Raw genomic sequence first — 20,186 nt, 5'->3', positions numbered from 1 at the left:
GAAATTAGTTTCATTAACACAGCTTTCTGATGCCATCTTTTAGGAATTAATCTTTTAATAAATACTTTAGTTTTAGGATGATCCTCTGAATTAAACCTGGACAAAAATTAAACCCGGACAAAAATTAAACCCGGGCCCTGGAGGTGCAAGGCAATATGGGCAAACATTTATTTTACCAGCTCACCTGTGTGTGAGATACAAACCTGTTCAGGTGTGAGTTTGTGCTTGAGCAATTCCCTGTAGCTAAATTTGACGTTAAAGTCAAACTATAAGAAACTATAGAGTAAGATCCCACTATACTAAACATCAACAAGGATTTTTTTTCTTTTGTAAAAATGACTATGCATATGTAAATACATTCTTAAACACTTAGACCTGAACATAAGTATAAACAGACAGAGCTATAATATGTTGTTCTCTAATTGCAACAGGAACTATAAATCACAATTTAAACATCCGTATGCAGGTACTTTGAACCCGAGAAAGTGCTGGTTTCCTGTCACTGGTTGTGGATGTAGAACCAGTGGTGTAGAAAAGGCAAGGTGTCAGTAGCCAGGTCTGATGAAAAACAGAATTAGTTTTCATGTGCAGGGATTGCTATTCTAATAATCCTGCCTCTGATACATTCTGATAGAAATTCAAATAAACATTAGTCTCACTTGTTTTAAAGCCTTGTAATAATAATAATAATAATAATAATAATAATATCAGATCATAATAGCTTAATATACTATATAAATATCTTATGTTCAGATTCTGTGGAACAACCAAAAGCCTCAGTGGTCATAAAAATATATATCGAATTACATGAATGGTGTGTTAAAGCTGTTGATTTATTTCTAGATAAATCAGGGAGCTGCTGTCAGTGGAAATTACAGGAAGAAAGAAATCATTGCTTAAAAAGCAGCTGATGCCAAGAAGAATCATGAATTATGGTTAAGTGCAGGTTAATGTGTATATATATATATATATATATATATATTACTTTTTTAAATGGTTGAATTGTTTTTATATGCAAAAATATAATTATAATTGATAATATGGATTATCTGCTTTTCCATTATGGGAATGAAAAATTTGTATCGCAATGCAAACTTTCACGTTATGAACTCAGCTCCAGAACTAAATAGATCCATATGCAGAGGTTCTGCTGTACTTATTTGTCACTGGTTATTTACCTACAATTTTCAGGGTTATTTCTATAAACAGGAAATCTCTGTATAAAGTCTTAGCATGGGGTTCCACTGGTCAAATACCATCCTACATAAATTGTATCAGAAAATACAGGATTAGTACATCAAAAATAAAAATTTTTTGAAAAGGTTTACAAAGCAGTTCCTATTTTTCTTCTTCAGTTGTTACAATGTTATGCAGTTTTCTTAGAGAGAACCTTCTCTGCACTCCATAATTGGCAATGTTCATTTATTAGATTAAAAAACAGCAATAACAAGCAAACTGATTAGGTTTTTAAGCAAAAACATTTTGAAGCCTTTAAATCTTGTATTGTAAGAAATAATATTAAAGTCCTTTAAGGAAAGAAAATCCTTTTACCTTTTATTTATCATGTCTCATTTCCCCAAAATAAAAGAAATCTACTTCAAAATAGTACAAGTATAAACCCTGTCAGTGACTTTTTATTTAAAAGATGTACATTTAAGATTCCTGTATATTTTATTATTATGAGACAATTTTTTACATGCCCATTTGTTATTTTAATGTATTAAAATTATATAGTACAGCATGGTGGCGTAGTAATTAGCACTTTTATATATTATAAATTATATTAGATCATATTCCTTTTATATTTCTCTTGTGCTTGTGAGTGTTATTCCTGATCATATCCAGTTAAATTGTATATATATATATATTTTTTTGAGTTCTCTCAGAGTTCCTCTTTAAAAAAAAAAAAAAAAAAGGTTTGTCATTGATCACGTGACCTTCGCATACGTCATACGTAACCGATCCTCCAGTCAGCAGGAAAGATGGCGGCTGTGAGACGCGTGCAGGGGCTGTGGGGACTCGGTGTCCGTGCAATCCGTCAACACTCAGCCCTGAAAACCTCCAGCGTCCTGCAGCAGAGAGCTTTCCGCCTCGATGTAAGTAAACCTCGTATGTATTATATAAGCTCTGACAGGTGCGGAGTTTGCTGACTCTCCTTGGTGTGCATTATTTACAAGGACTCATTCCCTACCTAAGAGCAGTGTACAGTAGTGCGTGTGAGGCTTGAAGATTTTTTTTAACAGTAAAGTCCGGGCTAGATGTTTATAACTGATGAATATTATTGATACAAGATGACGAAGAAAAGCGTTATATAATTTATCCTGAAGCGCTACGCGTCTCCATGACGCTTGCCGGTGGTTACTGCGCATGCGCGGTTTACATTCCCCGGCGCAGTTGCTGATTGGTTGATTTCAGGAGGCGTGAACAGTAAGCTTGTTTTAGTCGTCGTCTCAAAGATCTTTCTGGGTTGTTTTAAGTGCAAACACGAAATTGTCTTACTGCGATATCACAAGGTCGTTTTTAAGACATTTAGTCAGACCTTTAGCTTTGATTACAACACACAGTGTGATTGGCATGTGTGAAAATGATTCTTTACTTTTTCACACTCTGGGTGACCCAGACTACAGTTGTTGTTGGTCTTTTGGCTGCTCCCAACATACCCAGTCCGCACTGCAACTTGGCACAACCTGACGCCATTACACACAGTGGCTGGGGTTTGGGCACTGGCTGGGAATCGAACCCGGGCCTTCTGCATGGCAGGGGAAGCGTCTACCACTGAGCCACCAGTGCCCTGACCCAGATTACAGACTAGGTCTGTATTAACTGAGCGTAGTATTACTAGTATAATAGCATTTCCTACTTTTCTCAGAATGATGCCATTTTGATCCTACTCTCAGGAGTAGGAATAAGAGCCTATAATACCTAAGATACCTAAAATAGGAAATCATTCCCATTTCCACCAAACTGTAGGTATGCTCCAAGGGTGTCCTAATTGGTTAGGGGTAGCGAGGATATGACGTTCAGGCAGAGAAACGAATGCGGAGGAGAGACGTTTTTATTAACGTTGAGTGACACGGCGCTTATAAAAGATACATTTGGACAAAAATAAAAAAAAATTCAAATTTTATTTGTCACATACACAGTCATACACAGTACGAAATGTAGTGAAATGCTTATATGACCGCCAGTGACCTTAAAAAGAGAATTAAAGCTTAAAATAAGAAATACATATGAATAAAACAAATACAATAGAAAAAATTAAATAGAAAAAATAAATTGAACTAGGAAAAATAGAACTAAAAATAGAAATATGCTGTACATAAAATAGAAATATACTGTACAAATAAAGATGTACTGTACAAGAACATTTAAAAAATTGAGAAATTTTGATATTTTTGGAAGAAAGATGGTGTGCAAATATGCATAGAGAAAAAAAAGTGTCTTTGTGCAATGGTCCAAAATGTAAACGTAAACATGTAGTGTAGATGTGAAGGTAGATGTGCGTGGAATTGTCCATAGTGTCCATTGATGTAAAAAGATTGATTGATTAATTGATTGATTGAGAAAAGATTGTGTTAGTTCTGCATAGTGGTGTGGTTGAGAGACCTTATCGCCTGCGGGAAGAAGCTCCTCCTCAGTCTCTTTGTGTTGGCCCTCAGAGAGCGGAATCGCTTCCCAGACCGCAACAGAGTGAAGTCCATTGTTGGGGTGGCTGAGGTCCTTCACCAGAGCCTGACCAGCTGAAGCAACCCCAGGTCATAACACTGCGTCCAGAGGCTTGTGCAGGGGGCACTATGCATGATGGATGCATTAAATTATGTGCGTCACTTCTTACTCTGATTCACTCATCACTCTGGAGTAGGGTCAATCCGAACTCATCAGATCTATTTTTCCAAAATCTAGTCTTTATGCGAAGCCTTTTATTTTCTTGTTAGCTCAATAACAGGTGGTTTTCTTATGACCACACAGCTGTTTATTCCCTGTCCTGTGATTTATTTATTTATTTATTTTTTTATCAAATTGTGTGTATATGAAAATGGTTTTTCACTGTTGATTTAGTTTTTTACCATGCAATACCAAGTGTTTCAGTGATCTCCGTTCATGATTTTTTTTTTCTGACCACATATCTTTCATTAAAATGACGGTTCAGCACGATCTCTCTAGGTTTTCATAATGTGTAGAAAGTTCTTAGCCCAGTCACAGTAATTTAAAATCTCCTTAGTTGTTTTCTTTGCTTAATGCGGCCTAATAATTTCACCCTCACCTGCCTGCCTATTTAAATGTAGATAGATAGATTTTGTTATTGTACTGTCAGAATGAAGTCTTGAAATCTACTGACTTTTACAAAGCATTGAATCTTGTACAGAGAACTTTGCCGCATAAATTATTATACATTTCTGTTCAATAACAAAAATATAATAAATTAATACATTATTAGACTTATGTTACATGTAGCACAGTGCGAGTTGTTACTGTAGAAATAACTGCATTTATATATATATTATAACCCTGGTGTCTTGACTTCATTAGAGATGTTAATAATTCATATATTCATAGCAGTTAAGTAGTTAACAGATTAAAAAATAATAATCAATAAGGTTGGTTTTGCATAATATTTCTCTGTAGCTCACGTCTCTTAACTTGTAAACCACAAGAGGGCACAGTTCAGGTAATGCGCTGTATTCCACAATGTATTTTCAATGCTTTGTTCAGGTTAGACTTAAACTGGGAAAAAGTGTCCTATCAATAATTATCAATAATCGATTAATCATTAATACTTAATGTGTTTAGCTGTAAGTTAAGGAACTTAACTGTGGTATCTGGCACTTTCTGAAATGGGTTATTTTGTTTACTCCTGTTGACTGTAAAAGACATTTTTTTTTGTTTAAGGAAACAGCCTTTTAAAACACTCAGCACTTTTCTGTGTTCAGTAGACCGTCCTTAATCTACATATCTGCCTTACTTTAGTAGAGTTACGTTTCCTGTAAGAGCTTTTTATAGTGATCCATTGGGTCCAATTATATTATAAATAATAAATGGACACCTCGCTAGGAATATGTTATAGCCTAAACTGTATAATATTGGTGGAGGTTATGTATCTGGAGGACCTGTATCTTTCAGCACAAATTGACCTAATGTCTTTAAAAAAAGGGGAAAAAAAGCTAAATCTAAAAATTGCTGTCTGCTTACATGCTGTTTGCTTGTGAATATGATATTTTGGGCCCAAGCATGCTCATAAACTCATGAAAATAGGCAGCCAGGTTGGAATCTGCTGCCATTAGGATTCCCGAGAGTCTGGACCCTGGTCGTGGCACAAGGCCCTCACACAAGATTTTGCTGCATAGCTCAAACACACTTGTACTTATGCACCTGGTATAAAACCCGGTACACATTTAGAGCTTATTGAACTAAACAACTTCCGCATTGCATGTCATGGGTTCAACTCAACAGTAAGTCAGTTATTTTTGGTCGTTTGCAAAATGCACCTTTGTGATTTGATATACTCCTCCTAGGGAATTTATGCGCAATTTACACCACCAAACCGGACCGATGTGATCTTAAGACATTGAGGATGCAAAATTGCAGAGAGATTATTCATATCTCAAACGGGTCAGCCGTGACGATGCCTCAAAGTTATGCTGAAAAGTGGTTAATGACTTTCTGTGTGACATTATATTAAGTGACTTCATAGTTTGATGCCTTTTTTGCAGCATCTATATATAATGTTTCAAAGTTTTTGCTTTAAACAAGCCACTCAGATTGTCCTACAAATGTGACATCATATAAGAAAATAGAAGCTAGGGGCGGAACGCAGCAGTAGGTCATTTACATAGACACATAAACAACACATTTGGAGAAGGAGTGAAACATAGGAAGTTTAGTTTATAAAAGCATATCCAAGCAAGTATTTTAGCTAGAGCAACAACACACACATACTTTAGGGGACATGTGAGACCTGTGTTAACTTGTTAAAAAAATAGTAAAATATGGGACCTTTAAATATAATCTTTTAATCTTCCTCTTGTATTTTTAGGTCTGTGTTCATTCTTGATTTGGGAATTTTTTCTATAGCTCATGGACAGTTTTTTTTTTTTTTTTTTTTTTTTTCTTTCTTTTTTTCTTTGATTCTTCATCTTCCTGTTGTCATGTGACAGGTCGCTCGGAGACAGCAGACGTTTGATTCATCCATGGAGAAGCCTCAGTTCCCAGGAGCCTCAGCCGAGTTCGTCGATCACCTGGAGTTCATCCAGCCCAACGTGATCTCAGGAATCCCTGTGTATCGAGTCATGGATAGACAGGGCCAGATCATCAACCCGTCTGAAGATCCACAGGTAGAGGGATGAAACTTTCACCAACGTTCACGTAAAACATCACACACGCTTTAGTGTATGAAGTCTGTATTGATGTTGAGATTATTTTGCTTACAGAAAAATGATTGCAAAACTGTACAAAACTGCCTTTCGCTGTATAATTGGTTAAAAGAATGTGGTCTAGTCAATGATTGGTTAGAAACATGGAGCATAAAGGCGAGACTTGAATTATTGTGTTTTTAGCCCAATTTAGCCTGATGATTGTTATTATTAAATCTCATGTCAGTCGAAACCACATATTATTAGGTGATTTACTGTATAGATAATGTTAAAATAATAAGAATGATTGGAAAACTGTTAACCAGCTTTTGTTATTAAGCTGGGATAAGGATTAAGAAATCCCTGTGATTGGTTGGTTTTAATCTCATCTATGATTGGTTAAAAATCTACAGGTGGGAATTGTATCGAATTTTAAAGTGCAGTTTAAAAAAAATTGTAAGTATATAAGAGTATTGCTGCGTATAGCAGTAGTGCCGTGGTGTGTGACTGTAATAGTGTATTGTATCTATACATACAGTGGGGCAAAAAAGTATTTAGTCAGCCATAAATTGTGCAAGTTCTCCCACTTAAAAAGATGAGAGAGGCCTGTAGTTTTCATCATAGGTATACCTCAACTATGAGAGACAAAACAAGAAAAAAAATCCAGAAAATCACATTGTAGGACTTTAATAAATTAATTGGTAAATTCCTTTGTAAAATGAGTATTTGGTCACCTAAAAACAGGCAAGACTTTCTGTCTCTCACAGACCTGTAACTTCTTTAAGCCTCTACTTCTTTAAGAGGCTCCTTTGTCCTCGACTCGTTACCTGTATTAATGTTTCACATTGCAAACATCTGTTTGAACTCGTTATCAGTATAAAAGACACCTGTCCACAACCTCAAACAGTCCCACTCCAAACTCCACTATGGCCAAGACTAAAGAGCTGTCAAAGGACACCAAAAACAAAATTGTAGACCTGCACCAGGCTGGGAAGACTGAATCTGCAATACGCAAGCAGCTTGGTGTGAAGAAATCAACTGTGGAAGCAATTATTATAAAATGGAAGACACACAAGACCACTGATAATCTCCCTCGATCTGGGGCTCCACACAAGATCTCACCCTGTGGGGTCAAAAAAATCCCAAGAACTGTGAGCAAATATCCCAGAACCACATGGAGGGGACCTAGTGAATGACCTGCAGAGAGCTGGGACCAAAGTAACAAAGGCTACCATCAGTAACACACTGCCCCGCCAGGGACTCAAATCCTGCAGTGCCAGACGTGTCCCCCAGCTTAAGCCAGTACAAGTCCAGGCCCAGTTTGCTAGAGAGCATTTGGATGATCCAAAAGAGGATTGGGAGAATGTCATATGGTCAGATGAAAGCAAAATAGAACTTTTTGGTAAAAAACTCAACTTGTCGTGTTTGAAGGAGAAAGGATGCTGAGTTGCATCCAAAGAACACCATACCTACTGTGAAGCATGGGGGTGGAAACATCATGCTTTGGGGCTGTTTTTTTGCAAAGGGACCAGGACTACTGATCCGTGTAAAGGAAAGAATAAATAAGGCCATGTATCGTGAGATTTTGAGTGAAAACCTCCTTCTATCAGCAAGGGCATTGAAGATGAAACGTGGCTGGGTCTTTCAGCATGACAATGATCCCAAACACACTGCCCGGGCAACGAAGGAATGGCTTACTAAAAAGCATTTCAAGGTCCCGGAGTGTCCTAGCCAGTCTCCAGATCTCAACCCCATAGAAAATCTTTGGAGGAAGTTGAAAGTCCGTGTTGCCAAGCGACAGCTCCATAACATCACTGCTCTAGAAAAGATCTGCATGGAGGAATGGGCCAAAATACCAGCACCAGTGTGAAAACCTTGTGAAGACTTACAGAAATAGTTTGACCTCTGTCATTGCCAACAAAGGGTATATAACAAAGTATTGAGATGAAATTCTGTTATTGGCCAAATACTTATTTTTCACCATAATTAGCAAATAAATTCTTTAAAAATCCTACAATGTAATTTTCTGGATCTTATTTTGTCTCTCATAGTTGGAGGTTTCATCACAAACCGTCCAAGGAAAGAAATTTAAATTAACTGGGAAGGGCCCATATATTGTCTGAAAGGGGTCGCCACAGCAGACCATCTGATTCGCATATAAGCTTGGCCCAGGTTTTCCGCCAGATGCCCTACCTGATGCACTGGATACAGTTGAGGGGGTTTGGGCCCTGGCTGGGTATCGCACCCAGGCCTTACGCATGGAAACTGGCCTTATATAATTCTTAAAAAAACGACAGTAAAAAGAAAAAATCATTAGTTCATCTTAAAATTCAATAGGTGGCACTGTGCATTTTTAATCCATGCTTATAAGTGTGCAATTAAATTTCATACGTACGAAACTGTGGCCACATCTAGTAGAACAATATTAGTGCAGGGTCTAATACTGTAGTAATGGAGCATAGTGAGACACAGAAACAATGGGAATTTGGAAAGGTTGACTACGATTGTAAGAAGTATTTTATAAAACTGAGGAAAAGGAAGAAAGTGTTTGATGGGTTTCTAAAGGGTGATGGGATGAGAAGATGAGCGAGATCAAGACCAGAAGGTGGCAGTAAAGCAACATGGTGGATGGCAACCATCGATAAACACCAAAAAACACAAGACGTCATTCAGGGTTTCGCAATCTGACAATAAAAGAGATTTTTTTTTTTTATACCTTGTACATATTTTTAGGGATTATTTTCATTATTTATTTAATGCACATCCTCCTTTTTTCCCACTGACATGATCACACTTGAATGTTTCCTCTGCTGCTTCTGAGCACTCACAATTTAGCAAAAATAAAAAATATAAGAGAAAAGATTTTATTGCAGAAATGCACCTCTATTTATTAATTAATTAATTTATTTATATTTTCAACACAGCCTCCCATTTTGGTTGATAATTTGATCACAGATCCAAATACTCCTGATTAAATGTAATATTGTGGTTTGCTGTAGTGCTGCAAAATGAATAAATAAAAAACACAGAGTAGGAAAACATTATATTGAAAAGCAACATGTGTGCCGAGATGTAACCATGGCAACAATCGTGTGGGAGTAGAAAGTTAGCTAATAATTTTGCAGTCATTTGATTATGACTGAGGGGAAAAAAATACCCACACTGGTAAAGGAGATAACAGCCAGTGAAGCTTCCCAACATCAGCGGTCAGGCCTCCCTGCCTCGTCTCCTATCTCGTGATTTCAGGACGCTTTGTTGGTCGTTATCTCCCGTCTGATGTGTATGTGTTGTACCAGTGGTGGTTATGTAGCACACTGATTTGCATCATCACTCTAAATATTCCTCAGATAAATGAAATGTTCAATAACGTGCGCCAAATTCTTCTTTCATAGCTCTCCAAAGATACAGTGTTGAACTTCTACCAGAAGATGACGCTCCTCAACACGATGGATCGCATCCTGTACGAGTCTCAGAGGCAGGTAAGAGTTCCAGCTGGGTTATTTCTTTCTTTGCCGATGCTCTGAACTGAAACCTAGGCCACGATTTGCCACTGACCGGTTTGTTTGATTGTGGATTTCAGGGTCGTATCTCTTTCTACATGACCAACTACGGTGAAGAGGGCACTCACATTGGAAGTGCTGCAGCTCTCGACTCCACCGACCTGGTGTTTGGACAGTATCGAGAGGCAGGTGAGAGTTGAGCGAGTCTGATGGTAATCACAAAACGTTCAGTAAAAGTTGCCTTTTTTTTTTCTTCTTCATATTTACTTAAAACCTGTTTAAAAAGATCAATTGACAACAGGATGGTGAAAAGGCGTGCTCTAAATCCTTTAGACAACCTTTGAGTTTTTTTATAATGAATAAAATATAATTGATTATTTATCAAAATAAAAGTAATAATAAAAAAAAAAAAATCTAATTATGGTGTTAGCAAACAGCAACAAAAATGTTTTGCCAAGATGGCTGCCAAGAGTATATCGGGATCTTTGTTAGACAAGTACAGTGTTTTGGTTTATTTCGTTAGAAATTAAATGAAAAAAATAATAATTAAAAGAAAAAATTATTGGTAATCTGGTAGAAATCCCGCCTTCTGCGATTGGTTAAAAGAATTTGGGCTTATCTCGGATTGGTTAGAAACCGGGTAGATGATTATTATTATTATTTATATATATTTTTTTTTTCATTGTTTATGCAATTTTTTTTTTTTTTTTTTATCTTTTTGTTTTGCTCAGTATATATTTTTTTATTCCCTATTTTCAGTCTAAACTCTGTTTAATGTATAATTAAGAAATTTTGCCTTTATTCGTCACATATATGTCACTGAAAATAAATTCATTATTGTTCGAACATCCCAGCTTTTATTTGTTAGCAGGCAGGGGTCAGATCTCAGGGTCATTATAGCGAGCCCCTGGAGCAGACAGGGTTAAGGGCCTTGATCAAGAAGACAGCAACCTGGCTTGAACCGCCGCCCTTCCGATCAGTAACTCGGATTGTATTTAGAAAAACGTACACTTATGTTAGCAAGCTAGTGTGAGGTTAAGAAATTCGCCTGCTGCATTATGATTGGTTAGTTTATTCTTCGTTATAGTTGAATTAGATCGCGGTGCTGTGTGTTTCCTCATGCTCTAGGAGTGCTGATGTACCGCGGTTTCCCTCTGGACCTGTTTATGGCGCAGTGCTACGGTAATGCGGATGACTTGGGGAAGGGCAGGCAGATGCCGGTGCACTACGGTACCAGAGACCTCAACTTCGTGACCATCTCGTCTCCTCTGGCCACGCAGCTTCCTCAGGGTGAGAGAGAGAGAGAGATTTCCCACGCACTCTATGAGATGTAGGACGATTGCTGCAGTTGTGGGGGCGGAGACAGGCTCATTCTGATGTTCTCATATTAATTCCTTATAACGTACAGGTTGTGTTTGTACGTGAGTCAGACACAGTGATGATTCTAATCTAGTAATGATGTCACACTCTCACTCCCGCCAGATTTCACTGACATCAGAACATCTGTATGCACCTCAGAATCCATCACTACTGAGACTTTTTCTGATTCAGGATGTGCTCTGTTGGTTTTGCTTTTATTTTTGTCCTAATATCTTTTCTGTTCCGAGACGTTCCCTGTTTTTAACTTAAAAAAAAGTAAAAAAATTATTTGTTCTTACTTCTGGTCATTCGTCTTTTCTTGTGTTTTCTTTCTCTCTCTCTCTCTCTCTCTCTCTCTCTCTCTCTCTCTCTGTCTTTTTGTCTCTCACTTTCTTTCTAGCTGCCTTTTTTTTGTGTACTCTTTTTTTTTTTTCCATCTTTACTTGTGGCCTCTTTCTTTTGCTTTCTTTCTTTTTATTGCTTTTCTTACTTTTGATTTCTTTCTATTTGTCTGTCTTTCTTTCTATATCTCTTTTTTTCTGTCTTTCCTTTGTGTACTTTTTTTTTTTGTCTCTTTCACCTTTTAAAATTTATTCTCTTTTTATGATTTTCCTTGTTTATACTGTGTATCGGTTAATTATGTCTTTTCTTGTTTCTTTCTTTCTTTTCCTGAGCTCATCATGACTAGTCCATGACCATGTCTATGGATGTTCACAATGTCAGGATGAAGCTTCTAATGTATTAGTTGCGTCGTGCATGTGTGCTGATATTTTGAGCTAAAATGTGTGTGCGTGTTTCCCTTAGAAAATAAGAGCAATAAGAAAGTACATTAAGTAATATATGATATCAATATCATGTCTGACCTGCTCATCTTCCTGTTTGTTTTTAGCTCAGAATATCAGCATTGATTTTAGACGTGATGTAGTGGGAAAGTAGGCGCACCCTGAGCGTATTTTTATTTAATTATTATTATATATTTTTTTATATTATTTTCCTTTCCCCTTCAGTCAGGTCGCGTCCCTTATTGTTATCATGCAACTGTTGCGTTTCAGTCACATTCTGTGTTAATGTTCAGGGTTGAGAAAATACAGCTACATAACTAATACTTTTTATTTTTTATTTTTTTTATACTAAATCTTTGTGTGTGTGTGTACACATCTTCTAGCGGCGGGAGCAGCATATGCTATAAAGCGGGAGAACAGTAACCGTGTGGTGATCTGTTACTTTGGTGAGGGAGCCGCGAGTGAAGGAGACGCCCATGCCGGCTTCAACTTTTCCGCCACTCTGGAGTGTCCAATCATATTCTTCTGCCGCAATAACGGCTATGCTATCTCCACCCCCACTCACGAGCAGTACCGCGGCGACGGCATTGGTAAGCTCCAGCTGCACACATATTTGTACATACTTGTGGTTGTTCTTTTGCTTTTCTTTCTTTCATTTATTTCCTACATTGTACTTTTTCTTTTTCTGTCCTTGTGTAAATCATTTTTTCATTATTTTTTAATAATATATCTTAAATTCCTTTGTTTTTAATTGTACACTTCTTAATTTTTTTATTTGTTCTTTCTTTCCTTCCTTCCTTTTTTAATTTCTTTCTTTTTTATTTCTTTATTACTAATTTACATGCTTGTTTTTTTTCTTCTGTCTAAAATCTTTGTCTTTTTTGCTTTTTCTGTCTGTTCTTGTTCACTTCTTTTTTTTTTTTCACATATTTTTCCCTTTTTTCCATTGTTTAATTTTTCTTTTAATTGATCATACTTTTTGTTAATTTTTTTTCCCCCTTGTGTACTACTCTCTGGTCTTTTTTTATTATCTCGTTTCTCCTGTGTAAATTTCTCATCTCTTGTTTTTCTTTCCTCTTTGTGTATTAGCTGCTCGAGGTCCGGGCTACGGCATGTTGTCAATCCGTGTGGACGGTAACGATGTGTTTGCGGTGTACAACGCTACCAGGGAAGCGCGGCGTAGAGCGATTGCCGAGAACCAACCTTTCCTCATCGAGGCCATGACCTACAGGTAGAAACCAAGCTCAAATAAAAAAAAGCTAAATAATAATAATTGTAGGTGCATGTTATTCACAAGTTCTGACGCGTGTCTTTAGTTACACAGTGTCACTGACGACATCAGACGTTTCGTTGATTTCTTTGTCTCTTGTTTATTTTCAACATCAAAAACAATGGTTGTTAGAGTTTCTTGCATAAATCCACTGTAGTCACGACAAGTCGCTTGCTGTGTTCTATAGCTTCGATAGATTACAGTTACAACAACTTATTTTACTGTATTCCTTTTAGCTTACTGTCTCACGGTCAAAAGCTTGTGTGCTCCACACCTTTCTGTATCCTTCCGTGTCTTAACAACAACTACAACTAACGTGCGTGATAGACATGGAACTGCATAACTGTGGGATGATATCACAGAACAACCCATGAAATGATGTCACAATACAAATTATAAGTATGATACTTAATGCTTAATGCTTAACTAATAAACTGAAATAAGATGAACATAACAAATCACAAGAATGAAATATGGCCCTTACAATAATAATAATGAAACTGTGAATGGGGTTTTCAAGCTGATTTTCTTCTGCAACCCAGGACTCAAAATATATCCTGTGTACTTTCTCAGATTTTAGTATTCAATTTTCACACTGATGATTTGGAGCCATGTTCAGTGCTCTCTGTAGTGCCCTGCTAACCTCTGCCTTTCTCCGCGCTTAGGATTGGCCACCATAGCACGAGCGACGACAGCTCGGCTTACCGTTCAGTGGACGAGGTGAACTACTGGGACAAGCAGGACCACCCCATCTCTCGTCTGCGCCACTACATGACCGCGCGCAGCTGGTGGGGTGAGGACGAGGAGCGTGCGTGGAGGAAGCAGTCGCGCAAGCTCGTCATGGAAGCCTTCGAAAAGGCCGAGCGGCGTCTCAAACCGAACCCGGAGTTATTGTTCACCGACATCTACAACGAGATGACTCCAGGCCTGGCCAAACAGAAAGAGTCCATGTTAAGGCACATACAGCAGTATAAAGAGCACTACCCACTCGATCTGTACGAGAAGATCGAGAATTAGAAATACACTTACTCTCACCACTTTAATTCAGGGGGTTTGAAGAGGTAGGGATGATGCTGCAGCTAAAATGGGAAAAAATATTCAAATAATCATAAAGCACAGTTACTTTCTTGTAGATACCTTTGGTTCATTTAAATCTGGGACTGGGAAATTCGGAAACTAGGAAGTGATGCATTAAATTGTGCAGCTTGTTTTTCAGGTCGAGTTAGGATTGAGACATAAGTGTTGCGCGTGTCGTATGCACTATTAGCTATTTTTCCATTGCGCACTTGGAGAACACAACAGAATGAGTGTGTATATAGTTGTTTTTATCAGTCTACCACTAGGGGGCACTGCATTGTGCCTTTTATGATTTCAACACTAGTGTGGCAGCGCGTGAGTAAGTGAGATAATGTTACGATCATACCACTGACTGATCACTCCACAACCATTGTCGTAATTTAACCTTTTCAGTATGACTCCTTATCACATACTGACTGGACATCTATGTAAACTTGAAGGAGGTGTAAACAGTGATCTTTTTAATATTATTACTAAAATACAACAAATTTCCGATGACCATATTTAGCCTTGGTGACTCTTTTCACAGCTGAAAATGTGATTATAGTAAAATAAAGGCATTAATGTACTGCGGGGTTTTGTTCTGTTAAGGTGACTATAATGGTGAGTCGATGTAGCGTGTGACCTTTGGTATGGGTTATGAATATGCATTAAATGTTTTTTTTGTTGTTTTTAATTGATTTATAACAAACTGCTGCTCTGTCTGAGTTTCTTCACTGTTACATTGTAGACGGGATGACATTTGGTCAGATGTTTGGGAGATTAAATAGATTATGTTTGAATGACGAATAAAATGCTTATAAAACATCAAGCTCTACACGACCTGTGATTAACCGTTATTGCATATATATAATATATATAATCAAAGGATGGCATATAAAGCAAAGCAGCCTGTAACCTGTGTGCTTTACGAAAATATACAGCATCTTCTTACAACACAAATAACCCAATAAAACATATTTATCATAAAATTCATACATCTTCAATGCTAGCAGCAGACAGTAGCAACCAATAATGCAGCAAAATAAGCACTGCCTGTAGTAAGTAACTTAGGTTTCTATTCTCTGTTTATTCAAATGTTCAACCCAAGTACGAAAGTTGAAATAGAATTTAAATGTTGCTTTTCTTTTTTTTGCCATATTTAATGTGCCATATAATTTAATAGGTTGCCAAATATGAGCAGAATTTTCACCACAAATACATGTAACCTGTAGCTTAAGCAATTGCCAGGCACTAAAAAAAAAAAATGGAGGCAGTCTTTGAGTGAACAGTTTCATGTTGGTGAACACAAATTTGTGCTCACACAGCACTCTGGACCCAATTGTTCATTCTCTGCTTTCCAAATATAAGCCTTCCAATCAGCATATTGATTGTTTAATCCAGATTAAATCAGATAGGAAAGACTTACAAGATGCATCCAGAGAGAGAGAGTATGTTATTAGCATTGGACAGTATGCTATTACATTGGCTTATGATAAATATATATATATATATATATTTATATATGTTTGGAGAAGAGTCTGAAACCCTGTAGTTTTTACTGCTTCAGGGTTAAGAGGAGGTGAGAGTGTGGCCTTAATCAAAGGGACTAACAAAAAAGCTGATGAGATTTCCTTTCTAATGTGACCTCATACTGGAAGATATCCTCAGCCTTTTTGCTCAGCTCCATACACTGACGGGGCAGGGTGACGTACTCGCATAAATACTGCAATGCCATGTTCGTAAGAATGAAACAAAGTTTAAGGTATGACTCTAGAGGATGTCTGTCTGAGACCTGTGTTAACTTAAATGTTATTAAATATGGGATTTATGAATGTTCATTACATGTCATGTAATGTACAGTAAGTGGTACTTTTTGACAGGTAGCCTTGTTGACTGAATCCAGAGCCTTGCATCAAATAAATAAATAATAATAATAATAATAATAATAATAATAATAAAAAAAATAGTTTATTGTTAAACCCAGAGGTGGGCAAAGTTCATAAATCCTGTACTTAAGTCAAAGTCCAAAATTACTCGCTTTCATATTTACTCAGAAAAATAAAATAAAATACAGGGCTATAGGAAATAGTAATAGAAACTATAGATTTTTTAAATAGAAAAATATTATTTGCTCATAGTAGTCTTTTTCATATATGCTGTTTTCATCACTGTTTGCAACCTGCTCCCCTTTTGATTTCAAATAGCTTTTGCATTATAAGATGTGTCTCAAAGAAAGGGCAAGTCAAACACTTACAACAGTTTGCGGGGAACAAAATTCACGCTTCAAATACTACATCCCATGATTATGTAATGCAACGGCATGCAGAAATGTAGTTAAGTAGATATTCAGATAATTCCTATAGGATGTAGTGGAGTAAAAGTAAAAAGTATCTTCTATCAAAACTACATAAGTAAATTACAAATACTGTTTATTGTCCACCTATCCACCAGATGGCAGTAGTGATGGTAATGGTAATGGTAAGGACTTGCATGTTTAAAAAAAGCGGAGAACGAGCAGCTGAACGCAGAAAGCAGAGAGCATGTGTGTCATTAGTTTTAGACACAATCGCTGCAAAAGAATCCTAGCTGCAGTGATTAAGACCAGGTAGAGGAGAGGAGGAAGGGGAGGGGAAAAGGGGGCGGCTGTGACACACACACATACAAACATGCAAACACAAAATAAAAAAAGCTTTTGAGAAAAAACATTGGCTCAGCTGTGATCACGTTACTCGCGGTGTCAAAACAAGAAGCACATACTGTACGTTACCACATGATACTCAATGATATTTGGTACTCATAAATCAAGACTCGCACGTTTATCAAGACGAAATTTATTTAAATTATATAGTCTTGCAGAACGCTTGTGTACCTGGTCAGCCCAGCATTTGTAGACCCCTTACCATTATATTTATAGACAGATTAGCTATAATGGTAAAACCACCTGCCTACTATTGTGTACTGTAGGTCCTCATTGTGTTAGCAGAACAGCTCCGACTCTTAAAGCATGGACTTCACAAGACCTCTGTACATCCTTGTTTGTCAAGCACATTCGAGAGATCTGATGATTCTGGAGGCCAAGTCAACACCTTCAACTCTTTCTCAAACCATTCCTTAACATTTTTTTCAATGTATTGCTGGAAGAGGCCACAGCTTTTAGGGAATAACATTGACTTGGTCTGCAAAAATGTTTAATTACTCAAAAGACGAACAATATTACCTTGTAACATTGACACAGTAAACTACCAGAACGGGGGAATTTTGTAACAATAGACAGCATGTTACTTGGTGCCATCCTATTAAATCTCTCTTGGAATTTTTTTGCCACTTTTTTTAAACTCGGTCCCCATTTATGACCTCTTCTGTATGAGCAGAAATAATACCCAATGCAACATCCTTTTCAATATTAGGAACAAGAGCGTCTGGAGCTATGCCCCTTTAACAAATGCAAATGTGCATTTAAGGTGCAAGTTTTTGTACTGCATTTTTTGGTACATACTGTATTTAGGTGTTGGACAAGAGCACCAAGACTGGTCTGTAGAGAAGCCTCAGTCCTGGAAGTGGTTTTGCTGACTCATACTTTCTGAACTTTGTCTACGAAAACCAAAAATCCAGTTACAGGGTGGATTATTAAGAGCCTGTGGGCCAAATTTGTGTACCCGGTGTTGGGGGATTTTTGAGGTAAAGGTCGAACTGAAGTTAAAGAGCTCCTGTGCATAACTGTTTTTGTTAACCGAATGTGTCAGGGCCAGTTAACAAACTGAAGATATGGTTTTAGTGAAGCAGTTTCAGGCAATATGCAATTTGGAACAGTTCATGGAGAGTTCTAGTATCTTCTAGGTTCTATACTAGGAGACTAGTATATCCAAGCACTTTAATATGATAGGGGTCAGTGCTACAGGGCGCTAGTGACCTATGCATGACACTGGTAAGGTCTTTGGGATTGGAATTATGGTAGAAGTTCTAAAAGCATAAAGAAACTACAGCTTGCCTTATGGAGGTGTTAAAGATGTTGTTAATTATGCAAGATAGTCGTTCTGTATGTTCCTTGGCCTGCACACACCTGCCCTGGAATGTTTTGAGCCCCTGCATCAGGCCCTGTTTTCTGTTGGTTGACTTGCTTTGAAGTATGTTGCACCATAACTGGATCAAGAGTATCTGATCATTTTGAAATGGTTATTGATAGCATTTGGGAAGTCAGTGCTGTAATTGCAGGAGGGTGAAGCTGAAGTCTGTGATGGACTGGAGGCCTTGCCAGAGATGCCTGGGATTCCGTAAAGTCATGAAAGGTACAATGGATTTTTCACACGCTTGTATTCTTTGCTGTTTTTATGGCCTCATTTAAATTTGCTTTTGCAGATCTGAAATCTGAATATTTGAATTACAGCAATGTGAAATATTTTGTTCGACCAGTCCATTCCTGTCTCTGGACATGAGGGCAGCATTCCGCACTCTTTAAGATCTAAGGTCAACCAGGGTTTCTAAATTGCATGTATAGTATAGTGACATTCTTGGTGGTGACAGTATTATCTACACACTTGCTAAAGTATCCAGTCCCATTCTCAGCAAATTCTCAAAAGTGATTGTGTTAGTCAGCAGTGGCAGCTTGCCTAAAAATGTTTTCAATTAATGCATTTAAAGCAGGCATGTAGTGTTAACAAGGCTTTACTCCAGACCTTGATCAGCCTTGCAAATGGTTTGGTGTAAGTCAAAAAGCCTCTGTTCAGTTAGCTTTAAGCATGTACTTTTCATAATGACAAAGTTGAATCTAATATAATAAGCATCAGCTTTCAAGATGAAGGCAGGAGGGCTGCTCTGAATACAGAGGTTGATGTGGTCTAATTACACAACATATTTAGTTAAATTGTAATTGTGCGGTTTTTGTTCATTGGCCATTTAATCAAGTACACCTATGGTATTGGTTATAAGTATATAATAACTAGCCCATGTTGATCCTGTATGTATAAGTCTAACAGGATCATCACTGACCTGGTATTTTGTGATGGTGCACATTAGGAGTGAGTGGGATGTTGGTATTAGTGTATCAAGCATGGTGGTTTCTAATGATAAATGGGTTACTCCTTTATAAAACACTGTTACCTTATTACTCCATCTTGTTTTTGGAGGATTATAGGTTAGAGATATTTCCACCGCAAAATTACGATGTCATGTTGTCATTATTAAGGGGATGGCGCTCTTGGTTCCCAACCCAGCAGTTACACTGTACAGACTGTCCTTCCGTCATTCAAATTCAAATTCAAATTTTATTTGTCACATACACAGTCATACACAGTACGAAATGTAGTGAAATGCTTACACGACCGCCAGTGACCTTAAAAAGAGAATTAAAACTTATAATAAGTAATAAATATCAATAGAAGAATTATGATAGAAAATTTAAATTAAAAAAATTTAAAATAAAATTTAACTAGAAAAAATAGAACCTGAAAATAGAAATATACTGTACACATAGAACTATAATGGTGTGCAAATATGCATAGAAAAAGTGTCTTTGTGCAATGGTTATTAAAGTGTCTTTGTGCAATGGTCCAGAATGTAAACGTTAACATGTAGTGTAGATGTGATGTGCGTGGAGTTGTCCATAGTGTCCATGGATGTATAAAGATTGATTGATTGATTGTGAGAATTGTGAAAATATTGTGTTAGTTTTGCATAGTGGTGTGGTTGTGGTTGAGAGACCTTATCGCCTGCGGGAAGAAGCTCTCCTCAGTCTCTCTGTGTTGGCCCTCAGGGAGCGGAATCGCCTCCCAGACCGCAACAGAGTGAACAGTCCATTGTTGGGGTGGCTGAGGTCCTTCACGATCTTCCTGGCCTTGGTCCAGCACCGCTTGCTGTAGATCTAGTGCAG

At 37.4% G+C, this 20,186-nt stretch overlaps 1 protein-coding gene across 1 annotated transcript; it reads left to right on the top strand.

Annotated features, from left to right (window-relative positions):
• The first annotated feature begins 1,946 nt into the window (after nucleotides 1-1,946).
• Nucleotides 1,947-14,740, top strand: bckdha (branched chain keto acid dehydrogenase E1 subunit alpha). The gene is made up of 8 exons (XM_053499771.1): nucleotides 1,947-2,096; nucleotides 6,156-6,332; nucleotides 9,743-9,829; nucleotides 9,931-10,039; nucleotides 10,979-11,140; nucleotides 12,375-12,581; nucleotides 13,081-13,222; nucleotides 13,927-14,740. Exons 1-8 carry the CDS (start codon nucleotides 1,983-1,985, stop codon nucleotides 14,276-14,278), a joined length of 1,350 nt encoding a protein of 449 aa, XP_053355746.1. The 5' UTR covers nucleotides 1,947-1,982; the 3' UTR covers nucleotides 14,279-14,740.
• The last annotated feature ends 5,446 nt before the right edge of the window (nucleotides 14,741-20,186 follow it).

The sequence above is a fragment of the Clarias gariepinus genome, chromosome 7 (genome assembly GCF_024256425.1).
Source record: "Clarias gariepinus isolate MV-2021 ecotype Netherlands chromosome 7, CGAR_prim_01v2, whole genome shotgun sequence".
In the NCBI taxonomy this organism is placed as follows: domain Eukaryota; kingdom Metazoa; phylum Chordata; class Actinopteri; order Siluriformes; family Clariidae; genus Clarias; species Clarias gariepinus.
This window is presented reverse-complemented; position numbering and strand designations above follow the sequence as displayed.